The 15,364-nt window shown below is 37.9% G+C and overlaps 1 protein-coding gene across 1 annotated transcript in view; it reads left to right on the forward strand.

Annotated features, from left to right (window-relative positions):
* The window catches only part of kcnj19a (potassium inwardly rectifying channel subfamily J member 19a), a 62,470-nt gene extending 47,325 nt beyond the window's left edge, over positions 1–15,145 (forward strand). The window contains exon 3 of the mRNA XM_022672885.2: positions 12,963–15,145. Within this exon, the coding sequence (XP_022528606.2) occupies positions 12,963–13,624 (662 nt within the window). The 3' untranslated portion in view covers positions 13,625–15,145. The remainder of the gene's footprint in view (positions 1–12,962) is intronic.
* The last annotated feature ends 219 nt before the right edge of the window (positions 15,146–15,364 follow it).

Genomic DNA, 15,364 nt, shown 5'->3' on the forward strand with positions numbered 1-15,364 from the left:
CGGTCTAAACCAGAGTAGCTGGTGTAATAGGAGCCAGAATTTGGTCCAACCAATGCATACAATGTAACAAACACACAAACCATGGTGCATCTGGACTTGCAGGAGTGAAAACGCTCTTAGACTAGCATGGATTTTTCAGGTTTAAGGTTCAGGAAGTGTCACAGTGTCACGGTGGCCAAACACACGACAGACACACACGGATACCAAATTCACAATTTATTAAGTAGAGGGTTAAACTTGTAGGAATAGTCAGGGACAGGCAAGATCAGTAACAAAAAAGCAGCATAAACATACAACATACCGGAGTGAGCAGGCAAGGGGGTCATACACTGGAAACCCAAAATATAAGCAGAAGGGCAAGGCAAAAGGGTAGTCAAAATATACAAAATAGGTCAGCATTAAGAAGGCTAACAAAACAAATGTCTAGGTAAAAAAAGTAGTCGAAAATATGAAAAGAGTAGATAAAGAAAAGAAATGCAGGGAAGAGATTAGAGAGTAGAAGAGATTCAAAAAATAGATTGACAATGAGAGACTGAAACAGGGGGCTATTTATATAAGGGGAGCCACATGAACCTAATTAGAAGGCCGGCGAGTTAGAACATTAAAGCGGTACGTGATCAGGCATGTTCAACAGATTAGACGCAGTATTTAAAACCCTAGTAACTATACTTCTACTTGTACAAGAATGTAAATTCTTTTGACACCTTTGGTTGTTACTGATATGTGATAAGGATTCATTTCTCTGAATTGCAATGAATTCAGTTCCACTTCCAGTAATTCCGGTTTAAATTCACTTTAGCATCATGGATGGTGAAACCAACTCAAATTCTAGTTCTAATTAATTAATTGAATAAATTTTTTTATTTTGAATTTTGTACAGCCGAGATTATAGCATTATTGTACTGTATGCAGTGATGTACATCATCATATATGTTTGTCAGGTCACCCATTACATTTTAATGAATAATAGACCAAGATTGATTAAAGGAAAAAAAAAAAATAGAAACATAAATAAATTAAATAAATAAATAAGACAAAATTAAAAAAGAAGAAACTTGTTACAAAAATGTTTTGATATTACAGAGTATTCAGGAAAATAAGGGAAGAGTGGATTTAAATGTTATTCTTTCCTTTTTTTAATGGACAGCTTTAATATTTCAGTAAAAAATATACAATACAAAATATCTTATTACAAAAAACAGCACACCATTGGAAATTGAGTTTTAAATTTTATTTATTTTAGCGAGTGACATGAAAACATCCTAGTCAGCTCTAAACAAATTAGGAGACCACTTCAGTTTCTGAATCAGTTACTCTGATTTTGCTGTTTATAGGTATATGTTTGAGTAAAATGAATATTGTTGTTCTACTATGGACAACATTTCTCCCAAATTTCAAATAAAAATATTGTCATTTAGAGCATTTATTTGCAGAAAATGAGAAAAGAAAAAATAGATAAAAAAGATGTAGAGCTCAGAAATCAATATTTGGTGGAATAAACCTGTTTTTTAATCACAGTTTTACTGCATCTTGGCATGTTCTCCTCCACCAGTCTTACACACTGCTTTTAGATAACTTTATACTACTCCTGGTGCAAAAATTCAAGCAGTTCAGCTTGGTTTGTTGGCTTGTGATCATCCATCTTCCTCTTGATTATATTCCAGAGGTTTTCAATTTTGTAAAATCAAAGAAACTCATCATTTTTAAGTGGACTCTCATATTTTTCTAGAGCTCTATGTTTGTCATGTCACCCATCCCATTTCTATTTTATCTAATATCTTATCGTTTTCCTTCTATAAGACTCTGTGATGTTGAAGTGCTTCAGACACTGATGATACAGAATCTATATCTTAGGATTACTTCACTGGCTGGAGCATTAATGAAGCTTTTCTTCCTCTTCCTCTTTCTGATAACCCTCACACTGCTCAGACGGAGATCTGCCGAGAGCTCTTTGTCTGCTACCTCGCTCCTCTTCACTAATAAGATCAAATTTGATGGCTCTTCTTTTCATGTTCACTTTCAACTTACTTCTCTCGTTGTGTGTCTGCCTCTATTTCAATAATCATTATTTTTAGCCTCTTTTTTTATTTCTCTTGCCCTTCTTATACAATTATCTCTCCTCCTCTCTCCTTTTCTCTTTCACAGCAAGAGAAAAACAGTGTAGGCAACATATCTGTGATTCCTAATGAATATAAAAATATCACAATATCATTCATCCTATTTTGTGACATTTTTTTTGTACTTAAATAAGTGACCTTATCTAATGAAATTATCTTTAACATCATGGCATATATTTTTTTCCTTCAAAAAGTATTTCTCAAAATATGCCAAATGCATTAGTAAAGTAAATGTCAGAGCAATCAGGTCATTTAACTTGAAAAGATCACTTAAAATAAGTAAAATGGGTTGTAATATTTTTTAGATTCATGCAGCAATTTCATAAAGGCAAATATTAGATGATTATTTTTTTAAAGGTGCCAAAGAATATAAAATTTATTTTAATTTGCTCTTAAATAGAATAAATAGCAAGTACACCACTAGACAAATATTTGGACACACGTCATCTCATTCAATATTTTTGTTTTTTTTGTATGATGTTTTTGTAAACGAAGATGCAGCCGCTGGAAAAGGCATTAGATTAAAACATCAAGATTGTGCTGCTTAAACATAAACCATTGTACCATTATACCAAGCTTCAAACTGCCAATGGCCAATGAAATTAGTTGGGGGCATGGCCAGATCATACTTTGTGTGCAGAAATTTTAACATAAATAAATCTACAAGTATTTTTAGGTAACATGAAAAGCTCATATAAATGGGTTGTAAAAACATTTTGCATTCATGTTTAGATGCAAATGTAGCACATTTTAATGTAAAATATGTGTTAGTATCTTTGTATCATCATCATCATCACACAAAAACTTTGAGCTCTAATTTAGTGATCTACAGGCAAGCCGTCAACCACAGCTTGATTTAGGGCATGTCCGTGTGTCTTTGCTATTGTAACGACAGGAAAAGTACACCTTACACAGTTTGAAATGTGCTAAAGGGATGTATAAATTATTCAAATTAATCATGGGTGTGTTTTGGGCGTAACGTGCAATATACCGATCCACGTGTCACAATACCTTTATGAGCCAGATGTTTTCTGACTATGGTGGATTGCTATTTTAGGAGCGCAGTAACCTGGACGTGTCCAACACTTCTTTTTCTTCTTAGCAGAGAAAACTCACCTGCTTGTTCACGCCCGTTTATTCTGTTTATTGTTCATGTAAAAAAAAAAGCTTGGGGATGTGCCTGTGTTGACAGTTCGCTGCCAAGATAGCAATGAGCGTCTGACTGTTGACTTCCTAGATTGTTAACAGTCAGTGGCGCCCCTGACCTGTGTTTTTTCTTGCCAAAATAGCAATGCGGCAGAAATGTACCTGTTCACACCTCATTTTGAGACCAGTCAGCTACCAGTGTAGATATATTCACACAAGCAGTTGCTATTTAAACAACGCAGGCGAAAGATGTGAAACTAGACTGTTGGCCGGGTGTAAGATAGCAATGAGCATCGCAATGCTCCTTTCACAGGATGCGGCCCCACATTTTTCAAAATGACAACGTAACTTAAGTTATTTTTATGCATTTCTTTTAATGAAATTCAGGACTGCCAGATTTAGACAGATGTAAAAAAATAGAGACCTGTGGATTGAGCCTCCAGAAGCAGGACTTTTTTCTTTCTTTCCTGACAAGTTATGTAAACAAACCCCTCACACACACACTCACACATTCACATGGCAGCAGTAGAATAAAGTGTTATGGGTTCAGACTGAGTTATGAGGATTGTGTTATGACCTGGCTCGTGCTTCCAGCTGTAGTCTATGCATAATAACTGCTCCGGGTCTCACGCATGCTACTTTGATGTATGAGCTCCAGACCCACCCCGTTTTGTCTTCTGGTCTTCTGCACACACACACACACACACACACACACACACCGAGAGCGAGGGAATATGACTGCGGACGAGGAAACGTAGCGTATCTGCAGCCAGACATGTGAGGTAGCTTTAGGCATTTCCTCTCGCTTTCATATTTCATAACATAATTTTCCTCCAGACCACACGCACAAAGAGAAGGTATAATTAAAACTCCTACTCTACCTTTTCACATCTGTCTCTGTCTCACAGTGACACCCACCCACACGCACAGCCGCTCTCACTGTCTCGCACACTTTTAAGATCGTCCTTTGATGGTTTTATTATTAAAATAATGTAAAGAATGTAATGCAATTCTGTAGACATAGCGTTATAGTTAAAGGTGTATTATTACAAATTAGGTCGGTTCATTCGTGTACGTCAGCTTTAATTGACTGAAAGTGCTCTGTGCATTATATATAATATACATTACATATTTCATTTCCATGCAAATAAGTTCTAGGGCTATAGGGCATTTTAAATGGGAAATTTGCCTTAAAAAAAAAAAAAACATAGGATGCTTTTCTGAAGATATGTGTTAAAACATGTCACAGTAACTGCGATTTTGTTGAATGATATTTAGTATTTTACCAAGAAGAATGGTGATAAACTGTATTGTCATTGTTGCACTAAGGTTTGTGTGTTGGTTACATTGTATTTCGTTGCTGTCCAATGACAAACATCTTCAAAATAGCAACTTTACAGGAGAGAAATAAAATCTTCCTAATTTTTTTTATGGAAGTCAATGTAAAAAGAGTTTATTTCAGCTGATTTTGGAGAATTTCTTTTGGTCCATTCATCATAAAAATTGAGATACTTTATTTTTTTTATTGGACAGCTGTGCTATACAGTATATTGGTACAGTTAGTTTAGATTTCACACTGCAATTGTAATGAACTGCAGGCAGGAGGTGGACGTAAATGCAGGTAATGACGGATTTATTAAATAAATAAACAAAAAAAACAAAACAAACAAGAGATAAAGATAACATAAACAAACAGGGAGGCTAACAAACGAAACAAACGAGGAACTAAAAAGGACAAGAAAATAAACAAGAAATAAACAAGGAAAATAAACTAGGATAAACAAGAAATAACCAGGAATAAACAAAGGCACTAAACTATATGAAACAAGAAGTATACACGGGAAGACAAAACAACAGAGGAAGGTGCAAAGACCGACCAGGAAACACTGACACAAGAGGACTATATATACACGCAGGAAGCACACACCTGGGGAAACAGGTAACGAGGGGGCGGAGCTACAAATAAGACACACGTGACGGAAAATTACTGGGGAACACACAGGGGGACCAGAAACACAGGGAAAACAGTGCAAGGGTGTGACAGCAATTTAATAAGCAGACTAATGGATTTTCATATGTCCTGTCATTATCAACTATGTGTACTGTGTCTCCCTATACTTTAATTATACGTTAATTGATTTGTAGAAAGCTGTCAGTTCAGCGAATCACTTTTGCAGGTGTTGTGCCTAATTCTAGCTCTCTGCCAAAATCTGACTACCCTTTGTGAGTACGCAGAACAATGAGCTTAACAGATCACTCTCAAAAATTGTTTTTTCTTTTTTTTCTCTTCATAAGTAAGGATAAATCTACAGTTACAGTAGCTACAGAAATCACCAGTGTAGGTGTTTGCATCCATTTAGCTGTGTGGGGAGTCAGATTTCAGCAAAACACCTCTTCTTTTTGTCCTCCAGTTACCCACAATTCTTTATGCACATATAATTAAAATGAAAAAAGCCCTAACGCACATATAGCCCCGCTTGTTATGCACATTAACATTAACACGCAGCAGTGCACAAACCCTTAGGGCATGCCTGTTGGCAGCTATGCAAACTTTTACATCAACAGTAACAGAATGGTCGAATGTGAACGAGCAAGTAAGTGTCCAGCTCTTCCTCTGCTGAGAAGTGTTGGACATGTCCAGTTAGCTGCGCCATTGAAATAGCAATACCAGAAAGACAGAAAACACCTGGCTCTTAAAGAGAATTTGGGGCAAGAGACATGGTGATTGGTTTATTGCACGTTACACTCAAAACACACCCATTATTAATTAAGAGAGTGAAGAGAATTAGTACATGCGCTTTGAGAATTTCGAGCTGCACAAGGCATACTTTTCCCGTTGTTACGATAGCAAAGACTCTCAAATATGACTTTTTTTGTCATTGGTGAAGAAGGAAACATTCATACACGTATCAATGTGCGCATGTGAGGCGTTTCAGAGACAGATTTGTTCACTTTACGTTGTGAATATGAACCGTCAAGAGAGCCAAATGCGATCTGATCTAAAAATGTATTGAATTTAAGCAATGTGTCTTATAGGGGTGTGCCATATCATATCGTACGTGATAATATAGCCAACATTTTAAAATATCATGACGATATTAAACCCTGAAATATCGTGCCATTTCACCCGCCCCTAATTATCACATCAGGGTACGACTTTTTTGCTGTTTTTAGCAAAAGCATTCAGCTAAATGTCTATTAAATGCAAATGAACTAAAAGGTGAAAGTAAATGATTCTCTATTGAATATAACCCTACACCCAACTCTAACCAAAACGCTTATCTTAATATTTTAGGATTGGGTTTAGGGTTAGATTTTTAAGTTTAGGTTAAGGTTAAGGTAAGGGTTAGGTGTAGGGTTCGATTTTATGGTTGATTAAGGGTTAAGGTTAGGGTTAGGTGTACAGTTAGGTTCTATTTTGAATCTTTTACATTCAACGTAGGGTTAAGTTAAATTTAATGGACATTCAATTCAGTGTCAGTTAAGCATCAACAAGGCCATAAAATGGACCATCCAAGTAAAGTGTTACCCATTTCCCATTAAATATCTACTAGAGCCAGATTATATCTGTCCAGTATCATTAACTGTTTTACTGCAGCACTGGATATATGGAGATAAATGGTGTGCATTATTAGTATTGTGCTGTAGTGTATTCTTAAAAAAAAATCAGTGTTTTGTCATATCGCCAAGAGTATCGTTATCGCAAAAATACCATGAAATATCGTGATATTATTTTAGGGCCATATCGCCCACCCCTAGTGTCTTGTAATGTGAACGAAGTCTTAGACATAATTATAATGAAAAACATTTTTAAAGAATCCTATAGTAGAATCTTCTTTTTTTTTAAGTTTTACAAAGTTTGAAAAGTGTTAATTTGGCCAGGCCTGATGTGGAGCTCATGTTTTTCATTTATTCAGTAGTTTTTATTCATTCACACAAACAGTGATTAAGAGTAAATTAGCTCTGACGACCTTAATGGCCCTTATCCAGTAATGCTAATAGCTGAGCAGGGTTAATTATAAATCAATGTCTACATATTCATACTGTGATTTATCATCTCTTGCTCTCTCTCTCTGTTTCTCTCTCTCTCTCTCCCTCTCTCTGTCTTTGTCTCTCTCTCGCTCTCTCTCTCTCTCTCTCTCTCTCTCTCTCTCTGTATTGTCTGTATTCTCCCCGCTCTGGGATTGCCGAGCCGGAGCCGAGCGCCGCTTTGCACTCATAAGCGCTTATTGATCGTCACGGGCTCTGGACCCGGATGGAAATGTCAAGCTAATCATTGTACACAATCTTAGGTCAAGCAGCCACATTGCCCTCGGCTATTAAGAGACACACGGACGGCTGCAGTGTTCCTTTAAATTATACAGAAGCCATTCAAGAACTTCTTTAAGGCCCAAATTGCTTGGAGTCATTCAGTCTTAACAGGTTAATGAACTGAAGATGATTTTACAAGACATTATGCTTTTTTTACTCCATTCTAAAGCAATAAAAACAATAAAATAGCTTTCTGCATGAGTAGAAATCATTTTAAAGTCCTTACTGAGGCCAGTAATTACACTAGTGCTGTCAACATTAATGTATGTGATTAATGTGTTAACTTTAACAAAATTTTGTCAAGCAAATTAATCATTTTAGGATGTTTGGTCCCAGCATCCCCCCTTTATATTTTTTGTTAAATAGTCTGGTGATGCATTTTCTTTAGCAATGTAAACACATATAGTACCAGTCAAAAGTTTGGACATGCTTTTACCTGAGATTAATACTAGAGTCATTCAAACTATGAAGAAAAACATATGGAATTATTTAGTAAAACAAAACAAAAGTGTCGACAGGAATGGCTTTCAGTTAACAGCTGTGCTGAACTTGTCAAGAGTTAATTACTTGAATTTCTTGTTCTCTTAATGTATCTAAGAGCATCAGTTGCCATCGCATGCTTACTGTCACTTCAATACACAGCAGTATAGGTGCAACAAATTTTTGTCATGAATACTGTATCTACTGTAACTGTAGATCAACACTTACAGGGGTTGGAATATGAAACTGAAACACCTGGTTTTGGACCACAATATTTTATTGTCCCAACAGACAGTTCTGGTGGAAACAGGAGAGTTGAGGTGCACATTGAATTCTGCCGTGATTTAGGCAGCCGTGTTTTTATTTTTTTTAACACAATCCGGGTTAGCACCCGAACATCCCTTTCAGACAGCTTCCTCTTACAGCGTCCACAGTTAATCCTGTTGGATGTGGTTCGTCATTCTTGGTGGTATGCTGAATTTACCCTGGATACCGTGGCTCTTGAAACATCACAAAGACTTGCTGTCTTGGTCACAGATTATCCAGCAAGACGTGCACCAACAATTTGTCCTCTTTTGAACTCTAGTATGTCACACATAATGTTGTGTGCATTGCAATATTTTAAGCAAAACTGTGCTCTTACCCTACTAACTGAACCTTTACGCTCTGCTCTTACTGGTGCAATGTGCAATTAATGAAGATCGGCCACTAGGCTGCTCCAATTTAGCCATGAAACCTCCCACACTAAAATGACAGGAGTTTCAGTTTCATTGTCCAACCTCTGTATGTATAAACATAAACAAAATGAATGCAAGAGAGACCTGATGCCTGATGCAAGTGCACTTGAAGGAATGGAGTTCTGGAAGGGAGGCAGAATTTAATTGCTCTCTCTCAGACAGATATATACAATATAACAAACACACAAACTTCAGTTTGGTGCTGATTTTTATGTTTTAAAACACCCTAAAGTTATGAATGTATGAATATTAATACGAGTAGCAATTCTGCCAGATTTTCTAATTGCACAAACATTGCAGACAACCAAGCACCAGAAACATTTCATGTTGCTCAAAATAATTCCTCCTTTGATCAGCTCTCCTACTCTTTCTAATTGGGCCTTCTCCGACACCTTCATTTTGATCTGTAATGTGATATTGATCTAGAGAGCGGGGGGTTTGCGCACCTATATAATTAAAACACTAAACGGAACCATTTATAACAGGCACACACAAACACATTTTCTAATTATACCTGTAATTGGATCTTCGAATCAAACTGAATCTGTAATTTCCAAGGTGTAGGCAGAAGCTAGTTTTTAAGGAAGTGAAAGTGGCAAAGCTATTAATCAAAAGTGTAGCTTGAATTATTAACCTGTCACAATAAATATTTTAGATTTGACAATATATTGTCCCGCAAATGAAGAGATAATGCAGTTCATTTGAAACCACAGATAATGGTTTGTTGCAGATGAACTGCAATGAATTGCAATAAAATATATTAATGTAAGCTATGACAATACAGTGGCTTGCAAAAGTATTCATACCTCATGAACTTTTTTACATTTTGTCCACTTACAACCACAAACTTAAATGTATGTAATTGAGATTTTAATTGATAGACAAATAAAAAAATAGCACATAATTCTGAAAAGGAAGGAACATGAAACATGGTTTTAATCAAATAAATATCTGAATGTTTAAAAGTATTCACCCCCCCATTACAGCTGCAAGTCTTTTGGGGTATGGCGTGTTCAGGGTGATGAACATTGTTACTTTTCCAACACATATAGCGCTTCGTATTTACTCCAAAACGTTTTTAACTTTGATCTTATCTGACCACAGTACCTTCTTACACATGTTTGCCGCCACTTCTTTTACCTTTCTTTCAACAATAGTTTTCTTCTTGACACTCTTCCATAATGGCCAGGTTTGTGAAGAGCCCGGCTTTTAGTTGTCCTGTGGACAGAGTCTCCCACCTTAGCTGTGGATTTCTGCAGAGTGACCATGTGCCTCTTGGCTGCTTCTCTGACCAGTGCTCCCCATGCTCGATCTGTTAGTTTGGGTGGACGGCCTTGTCTTGGAAGGTTTGAAGTTGTTGAATACTTTTTGCATTTTTGGATGATGGATTGAGCAGTGCTCTTTGGGATGCTCAAAAAGCTTGGGATATGTTTTTATGCCTTTTATAACCTCTGACCTCTCTGTCTGTGAGTTGCTTGGTCTTCTTGATGCTGTTTGTTCACTAGTGTTCTTCTAACAAACCACTGAGGCCTTCACAGAACAGTCTAAATTAAACACAGAGGGACTTTACTAACTAATTAAGTGACTCCTGAAGGTACTAGATTTTATTTAAGGGCTTCAAAGTGCACATTACACTTTTTTCAGATTTTTATTTGATTGAAGTTTTAAAAACCAAGTATCATTTTTGTTGCACTTCACGATTATGTGCTACTTTATGTTGGTTTCTCAATTAAAATCTCAATTAAATACATTTAAGTTTGTGTATGTGAGGTGACCAAATGTGAAAATGTTAAAGGGTTATGAATATTTTTATAAGCCACTGTAATATAATTTATTGCAATGATATATGCATGAGGTTTTTATGACTTTTTTCAAATCTAACTCCTTCTTATCATGATTTTTCCTAATTAAAATCTGTTCTGTCACAGATTATGTGCATTTAAGGCCATATTGATTAATGCTGAGACTAATGGTACATGTCTTAATGTATCTATAGTGTTTTTTTAATAGCTGCTTGTGACTGTTTATGTATAAGGTATCTCAAAGACGATTTCACCCTGTGTCTGAGTGCTGTCATCTTTGCTCATTGACATTTTTTTACACAGACGGGTGAACATTTCTTTTGTGTAGTTTGAAAGACCCGCTTTTGCTGTACAGGGACAAACAAGTCCTGACTGATCGGTTTATTGACTGTTTTAAATTGTATGGAAAGGAAGCCTGAAATCAGGGGAATTGGATTTTGTGCCTCGCTCCTTCACTGGTCGCGCTCAACACAGTCCATAAGAAAGCTGGCAGAGCTGAGTAACGACGGGCTGCCTGCTTTTATGGGTCACTGAATGCTGAAAGCCTATCTGAGCTACTGCCTAAAGAGCCAGGCGTAACCGCAACATGCACACTATACCGAGAGATTGTAAATTAGCCCTCGATGACAGGCTGATGGAGGAAGCAGACGACTGTAATAGAGAGAGAAAATTCATCATTTTGGCAGTGTATAGCATTTTTATACATCTGCCAAGAGAGAGGCTGCTCTTAAACAGTGCATTTCTTTATACATTTGTCTTGTATTCAATTTTTTTACATGCATAATTCATTTTCTTGGTGTCTTTATAAAAGGCCTAGGGTAAATACTACAAAAAGCAAGCCAAAAAGCACTGTTCTCATCAGTTATTTGAGCTCTACTGAAGCACGAGTAGACTGATAAATCACTGTACTGATCAGTTATATATTATCTCAGTGTTACTGAACTCTACTAAAGCATGAGTAGACTGATAAATCACTGTGCTAATAATCAAATATTTATCTCAATGTTACTGAACTCTACTAAAGCATGAGTAGACTTATAAATCACTGTACTAATCAGTTATTTATCTCAGTGTTACTGAACTCTACTAAAGCATGAGTAAACGGATAATTAATTGTGCTGGTCAGTTATTTATTATCTCAATGTTACTGAACTCTACTAAAGCATGAGTAGAAAAACATTTCACACTTCTACTCAGTGATAAAACTCTTGCATCCAGACTGGCATAAAAAAAAAACCAGAAGCACCAGTGATTTTTTTTGGCTTTTTGGTCACATGACATCGCATTCAGTAGCTCCTTTATTTCCATGCGCTGTTGTGTTTATGTGGATCTTAGCGAAAACGTGCGCCCAAAGAGTAATTACATTGCGTGGCAGTGGACAAATAGCTATTTTATTAAACGCAGGTGACGAAACTCATGTGCATCTAGTTTGGACTAAAAAAACTAAAGTTCAGCAAAAAACAGTAGGTAATTCAGCCTGTAATTTTCTCAGAGAAAGTCTGAGAAAAACACATACATGGTCATTCCAGATGGGAATAAAATCACTGAGGACCCCCCATAAAAGAGAAAATTATCTCAGGACCTACTTGAGAAACTAATCATGTCCGGATAGGGCTCTAGGGTTACTGAGCTCTACTAAAGCATGAGTAGACTAATAAATCACTGTGCTGGTCAGTTATTTATCTTTGTGTTACTGAATTCTACTAAAGCATGAGTAGACTGATAAATCAAAGTGTCCATTGGAGTTTTGTGAGAACCACAGGTACCATAAAAACGAATTTTAGTAATCTTGAGAATTTTATATTATGGGGAATTGGAGAATAGGACAAAGAAACATGCTAACCAGTAAGAAGAACAGATTAAACTAGTACAATTCCTGCAAAAACTCTGAGTGTGAATGCAGTGCTGATTCGTGGATGGTTGCTTTCATGTTGCTATGGTATCAATGGTAGTTGCTAAGGTGTTGCTAAGCAATTTTTTTGACCAATAGCCCAGATTCAGCTGGTGTGTGGGACAGAATGTTGGTAGGATAACTTTACAAAAAGCGTTCATTCCATCAGTTCATATAGCATATTTCAATTTTCAAAATTGAATTTCTATTTAAAATTTTCTATTTCAAATTTTTTTCTTAATTGAAAAAAAGGAAATTAACAAAGTACCAATATTCCCAATCAGGACAAACATTTTGCACACTGTAATTACAGGAATTTAAAAAAAACAATGTGTCCTAAATGTATTCTAAATGGTATTTTAAAGACTGGTTCTGAATATGTTTAGAACTGTTTTCAGAAAAAGCAAGCGTTCCATGCGTATCTGTTTTACATGAATCTCTTTCTCTCTTCGTCTTTTTTATCTCCCTCTCCTTTTAGGTATGACATGCCAGGCACGCACCTCCTACACTGAAGATGAGGTCTTATGGGGTCACCGCTTCTTGCCAGTCATGTCTCTGGAGGAGGGCTTTTTCCGAGTGGACTACTCGCAGTTCCACAGCACCTTTGAAGTGCCCACGCCACCCTACAGCGTCAAAGAGAACGAGGAGAAGAGCTCGCTCCCGTCCCCCATGACCACACCCCACCGCGACCGGGTCTTCTCCGTCAACTGCCTGGAGCTGGGTGAGGAGCGAGCTGCCGGCCAGGGTAGCGGCAGCGCCTCCTGCAGGCTTCCCAGCAAGCTGCAGCGCATGAGCTCGTCCGGTAAGGAGGATCTTCAGAGGAAGGTCTTGCGCCTGAGCTCGCAGCCTTCAGAGAAAGCGTGCAGCACTGGAGATCTGCCCCTGAAGCTGCAGAGGATGGGCTCCAGCCCAGGCCAAGGGGACGGCGAGAGCCGATTTCACCTCAAGGCCCTAAAAGTGGGCTTCGAACCCATGACCATGTCCACTGGAGACCTCCACCAGAGGAGCTTGCCTCCTACTCCAGCACCCATCCCTACACACCCTCAGGCCCCCCTACACTCACCCATGCCCTCCGCATCGGGAGGGAGACCTGAGGACAACCTACCCGCCAAGCTGAGGAGGATGAATGCTGATCGTTGAGGTCGGCTGGACAGTTGGTGGAAGTTGTTCTTTGCTGCTGAACTGAGATCAGATTTTTTTTTGTCGTTTTTTTTTTTTTGCAGCAGCAGACGCGGTTCGGACTTGGTGGGACAGGCTGATCTGAATCCTGAATCAGCATCCAAAGAACAATTTCTACACCTAGAATTAGCGAATATATGGAATGGAAAGTCAGAGGATAGACTTTGAATAGCATCCTGATGGCACAATCGGCGAATGAGAATGACTGACTGACTGATAAATGCATGATGGGAGAGGCTTATTTAGTCATTGGGTTGCTTGATTCTTAGGGGTGTGACAATACACAATAATATTCACTGGATATACACTGTGAATTAAAATGGTGTTGTTTAATTTCACTCATCATCATCGTCGTCATCATCATCCAAAAAAAACAGAAAAAACATTTGCACCCAGAAGGAAGTGTTGAATTGCAGTACTATTTGAAAGGAAATATGGTTGTCCAGAAGGCATGGGGTCATATTCTTGAGGTAGCAGCAGCGTCTGGACGAGCATTGTCCTGCTGTAATAGCATACAGGAATGTGCCTTTGGTCTTTATTATAGGCACTTACTGTATGTGACAGCCCAATGTTAGGTAAATAAGGTCCTGGAAGGTCCTTTTCCAACAGGACAATGCTTGTCCACATTCTGCATCAGTCTCAGGGTCTGTCCCTAAAGACACAGCTAGCAACAATCATCAGCACTCAGTGTGGGCAAGAGGCACCTGCTCCTGTCAGGAACAGAACCATGTTGGCCAAAATGACCAGTCACAGCCTGGTGTTTTGGCATGGGATTTAAACACATTTATGAAAATCCTACAAGTATATCCCACTCTGAGAAGCTCATTTTTCATCACACTGTCTAGTGCAGGCAGCTGTTCGCTATTGATGACTAGAATTTGGATCAGAAAGCTAAGCTCAGGCGTAAACAGATATGGAGAGTCTCTACTCTAGGTGAAAAAAGTGCAAATCTACACAATTCTACACAAAATAATGCACAATGACTGTTTGTTAGCTAAATTATTCATAGAACATAAAACATATACAGTGGAATATAATACACAGTGGCATTGTGCACATGCACAATTTTAATAGACAATGGGTACAGCAGTATTTGGCTCAGTTCTTAAATTCTCCATATTTCTTTCTAAAGTGCTGCCACTATGCTCGGGAGATCGCTTGTTCAAATCCCAGTCATGTAGCTTGCCGTCAGCTGAAGGGAGCCTTAATACAGCACAATTGGCCTTGCTCTCTCTGGCTGGGTAGATGGCGCTCTTTCCCCTCTATGGTGATGTCGATCAGCACAAGACCCTTGCGCTTTCCTCTGAGGATGCTGGCTACTTGGCAATGTTGCATCAGCAGCAGTTTGAAAAGAGGCGGTGCTAATCTTCACCCTCCTTAAGTTGTGGCATCATTTGTAAATGGGTATATACAGATGAGTAGAAGCTGAATGGTGGTACAGTTAGCCTAGCTATATTGGGAGAAATGTGGGGAGAAAAAATATGTGAATAATCAACATGGACTAAACATGGATTAAATTGGTTGGATATTCTGATATACTGAAATTAACTTTTAGCTGATGCTCCCAACAAGCTTACAATGCTAGTGATAGGAGCATAGTGTTACCCATGCAAAGAAATCACTAGTTTGAGCTTGTTAATGGTGCAAAAATAGTAATTTCTTTGCATGGGAAATGCTATGTTCTTTTTTCTAGCACTGTTG

Source organism: Astyanax mexicanus, chromosome 19, assembly GCF_023375975.1.
Source record: "Astyanax mexicanus isolate ESR-SI-001 chromosome 19, AstMex3_surface, whole genome shotgun sequence".
Taxonomy (NCBI): domain Eukaryota; kingdom Metazoa; phylum Chordata; class Actinopteri; order Characiformes; family Acestrorhamphidae; genus Astyanax; species Astyanax mexicanus.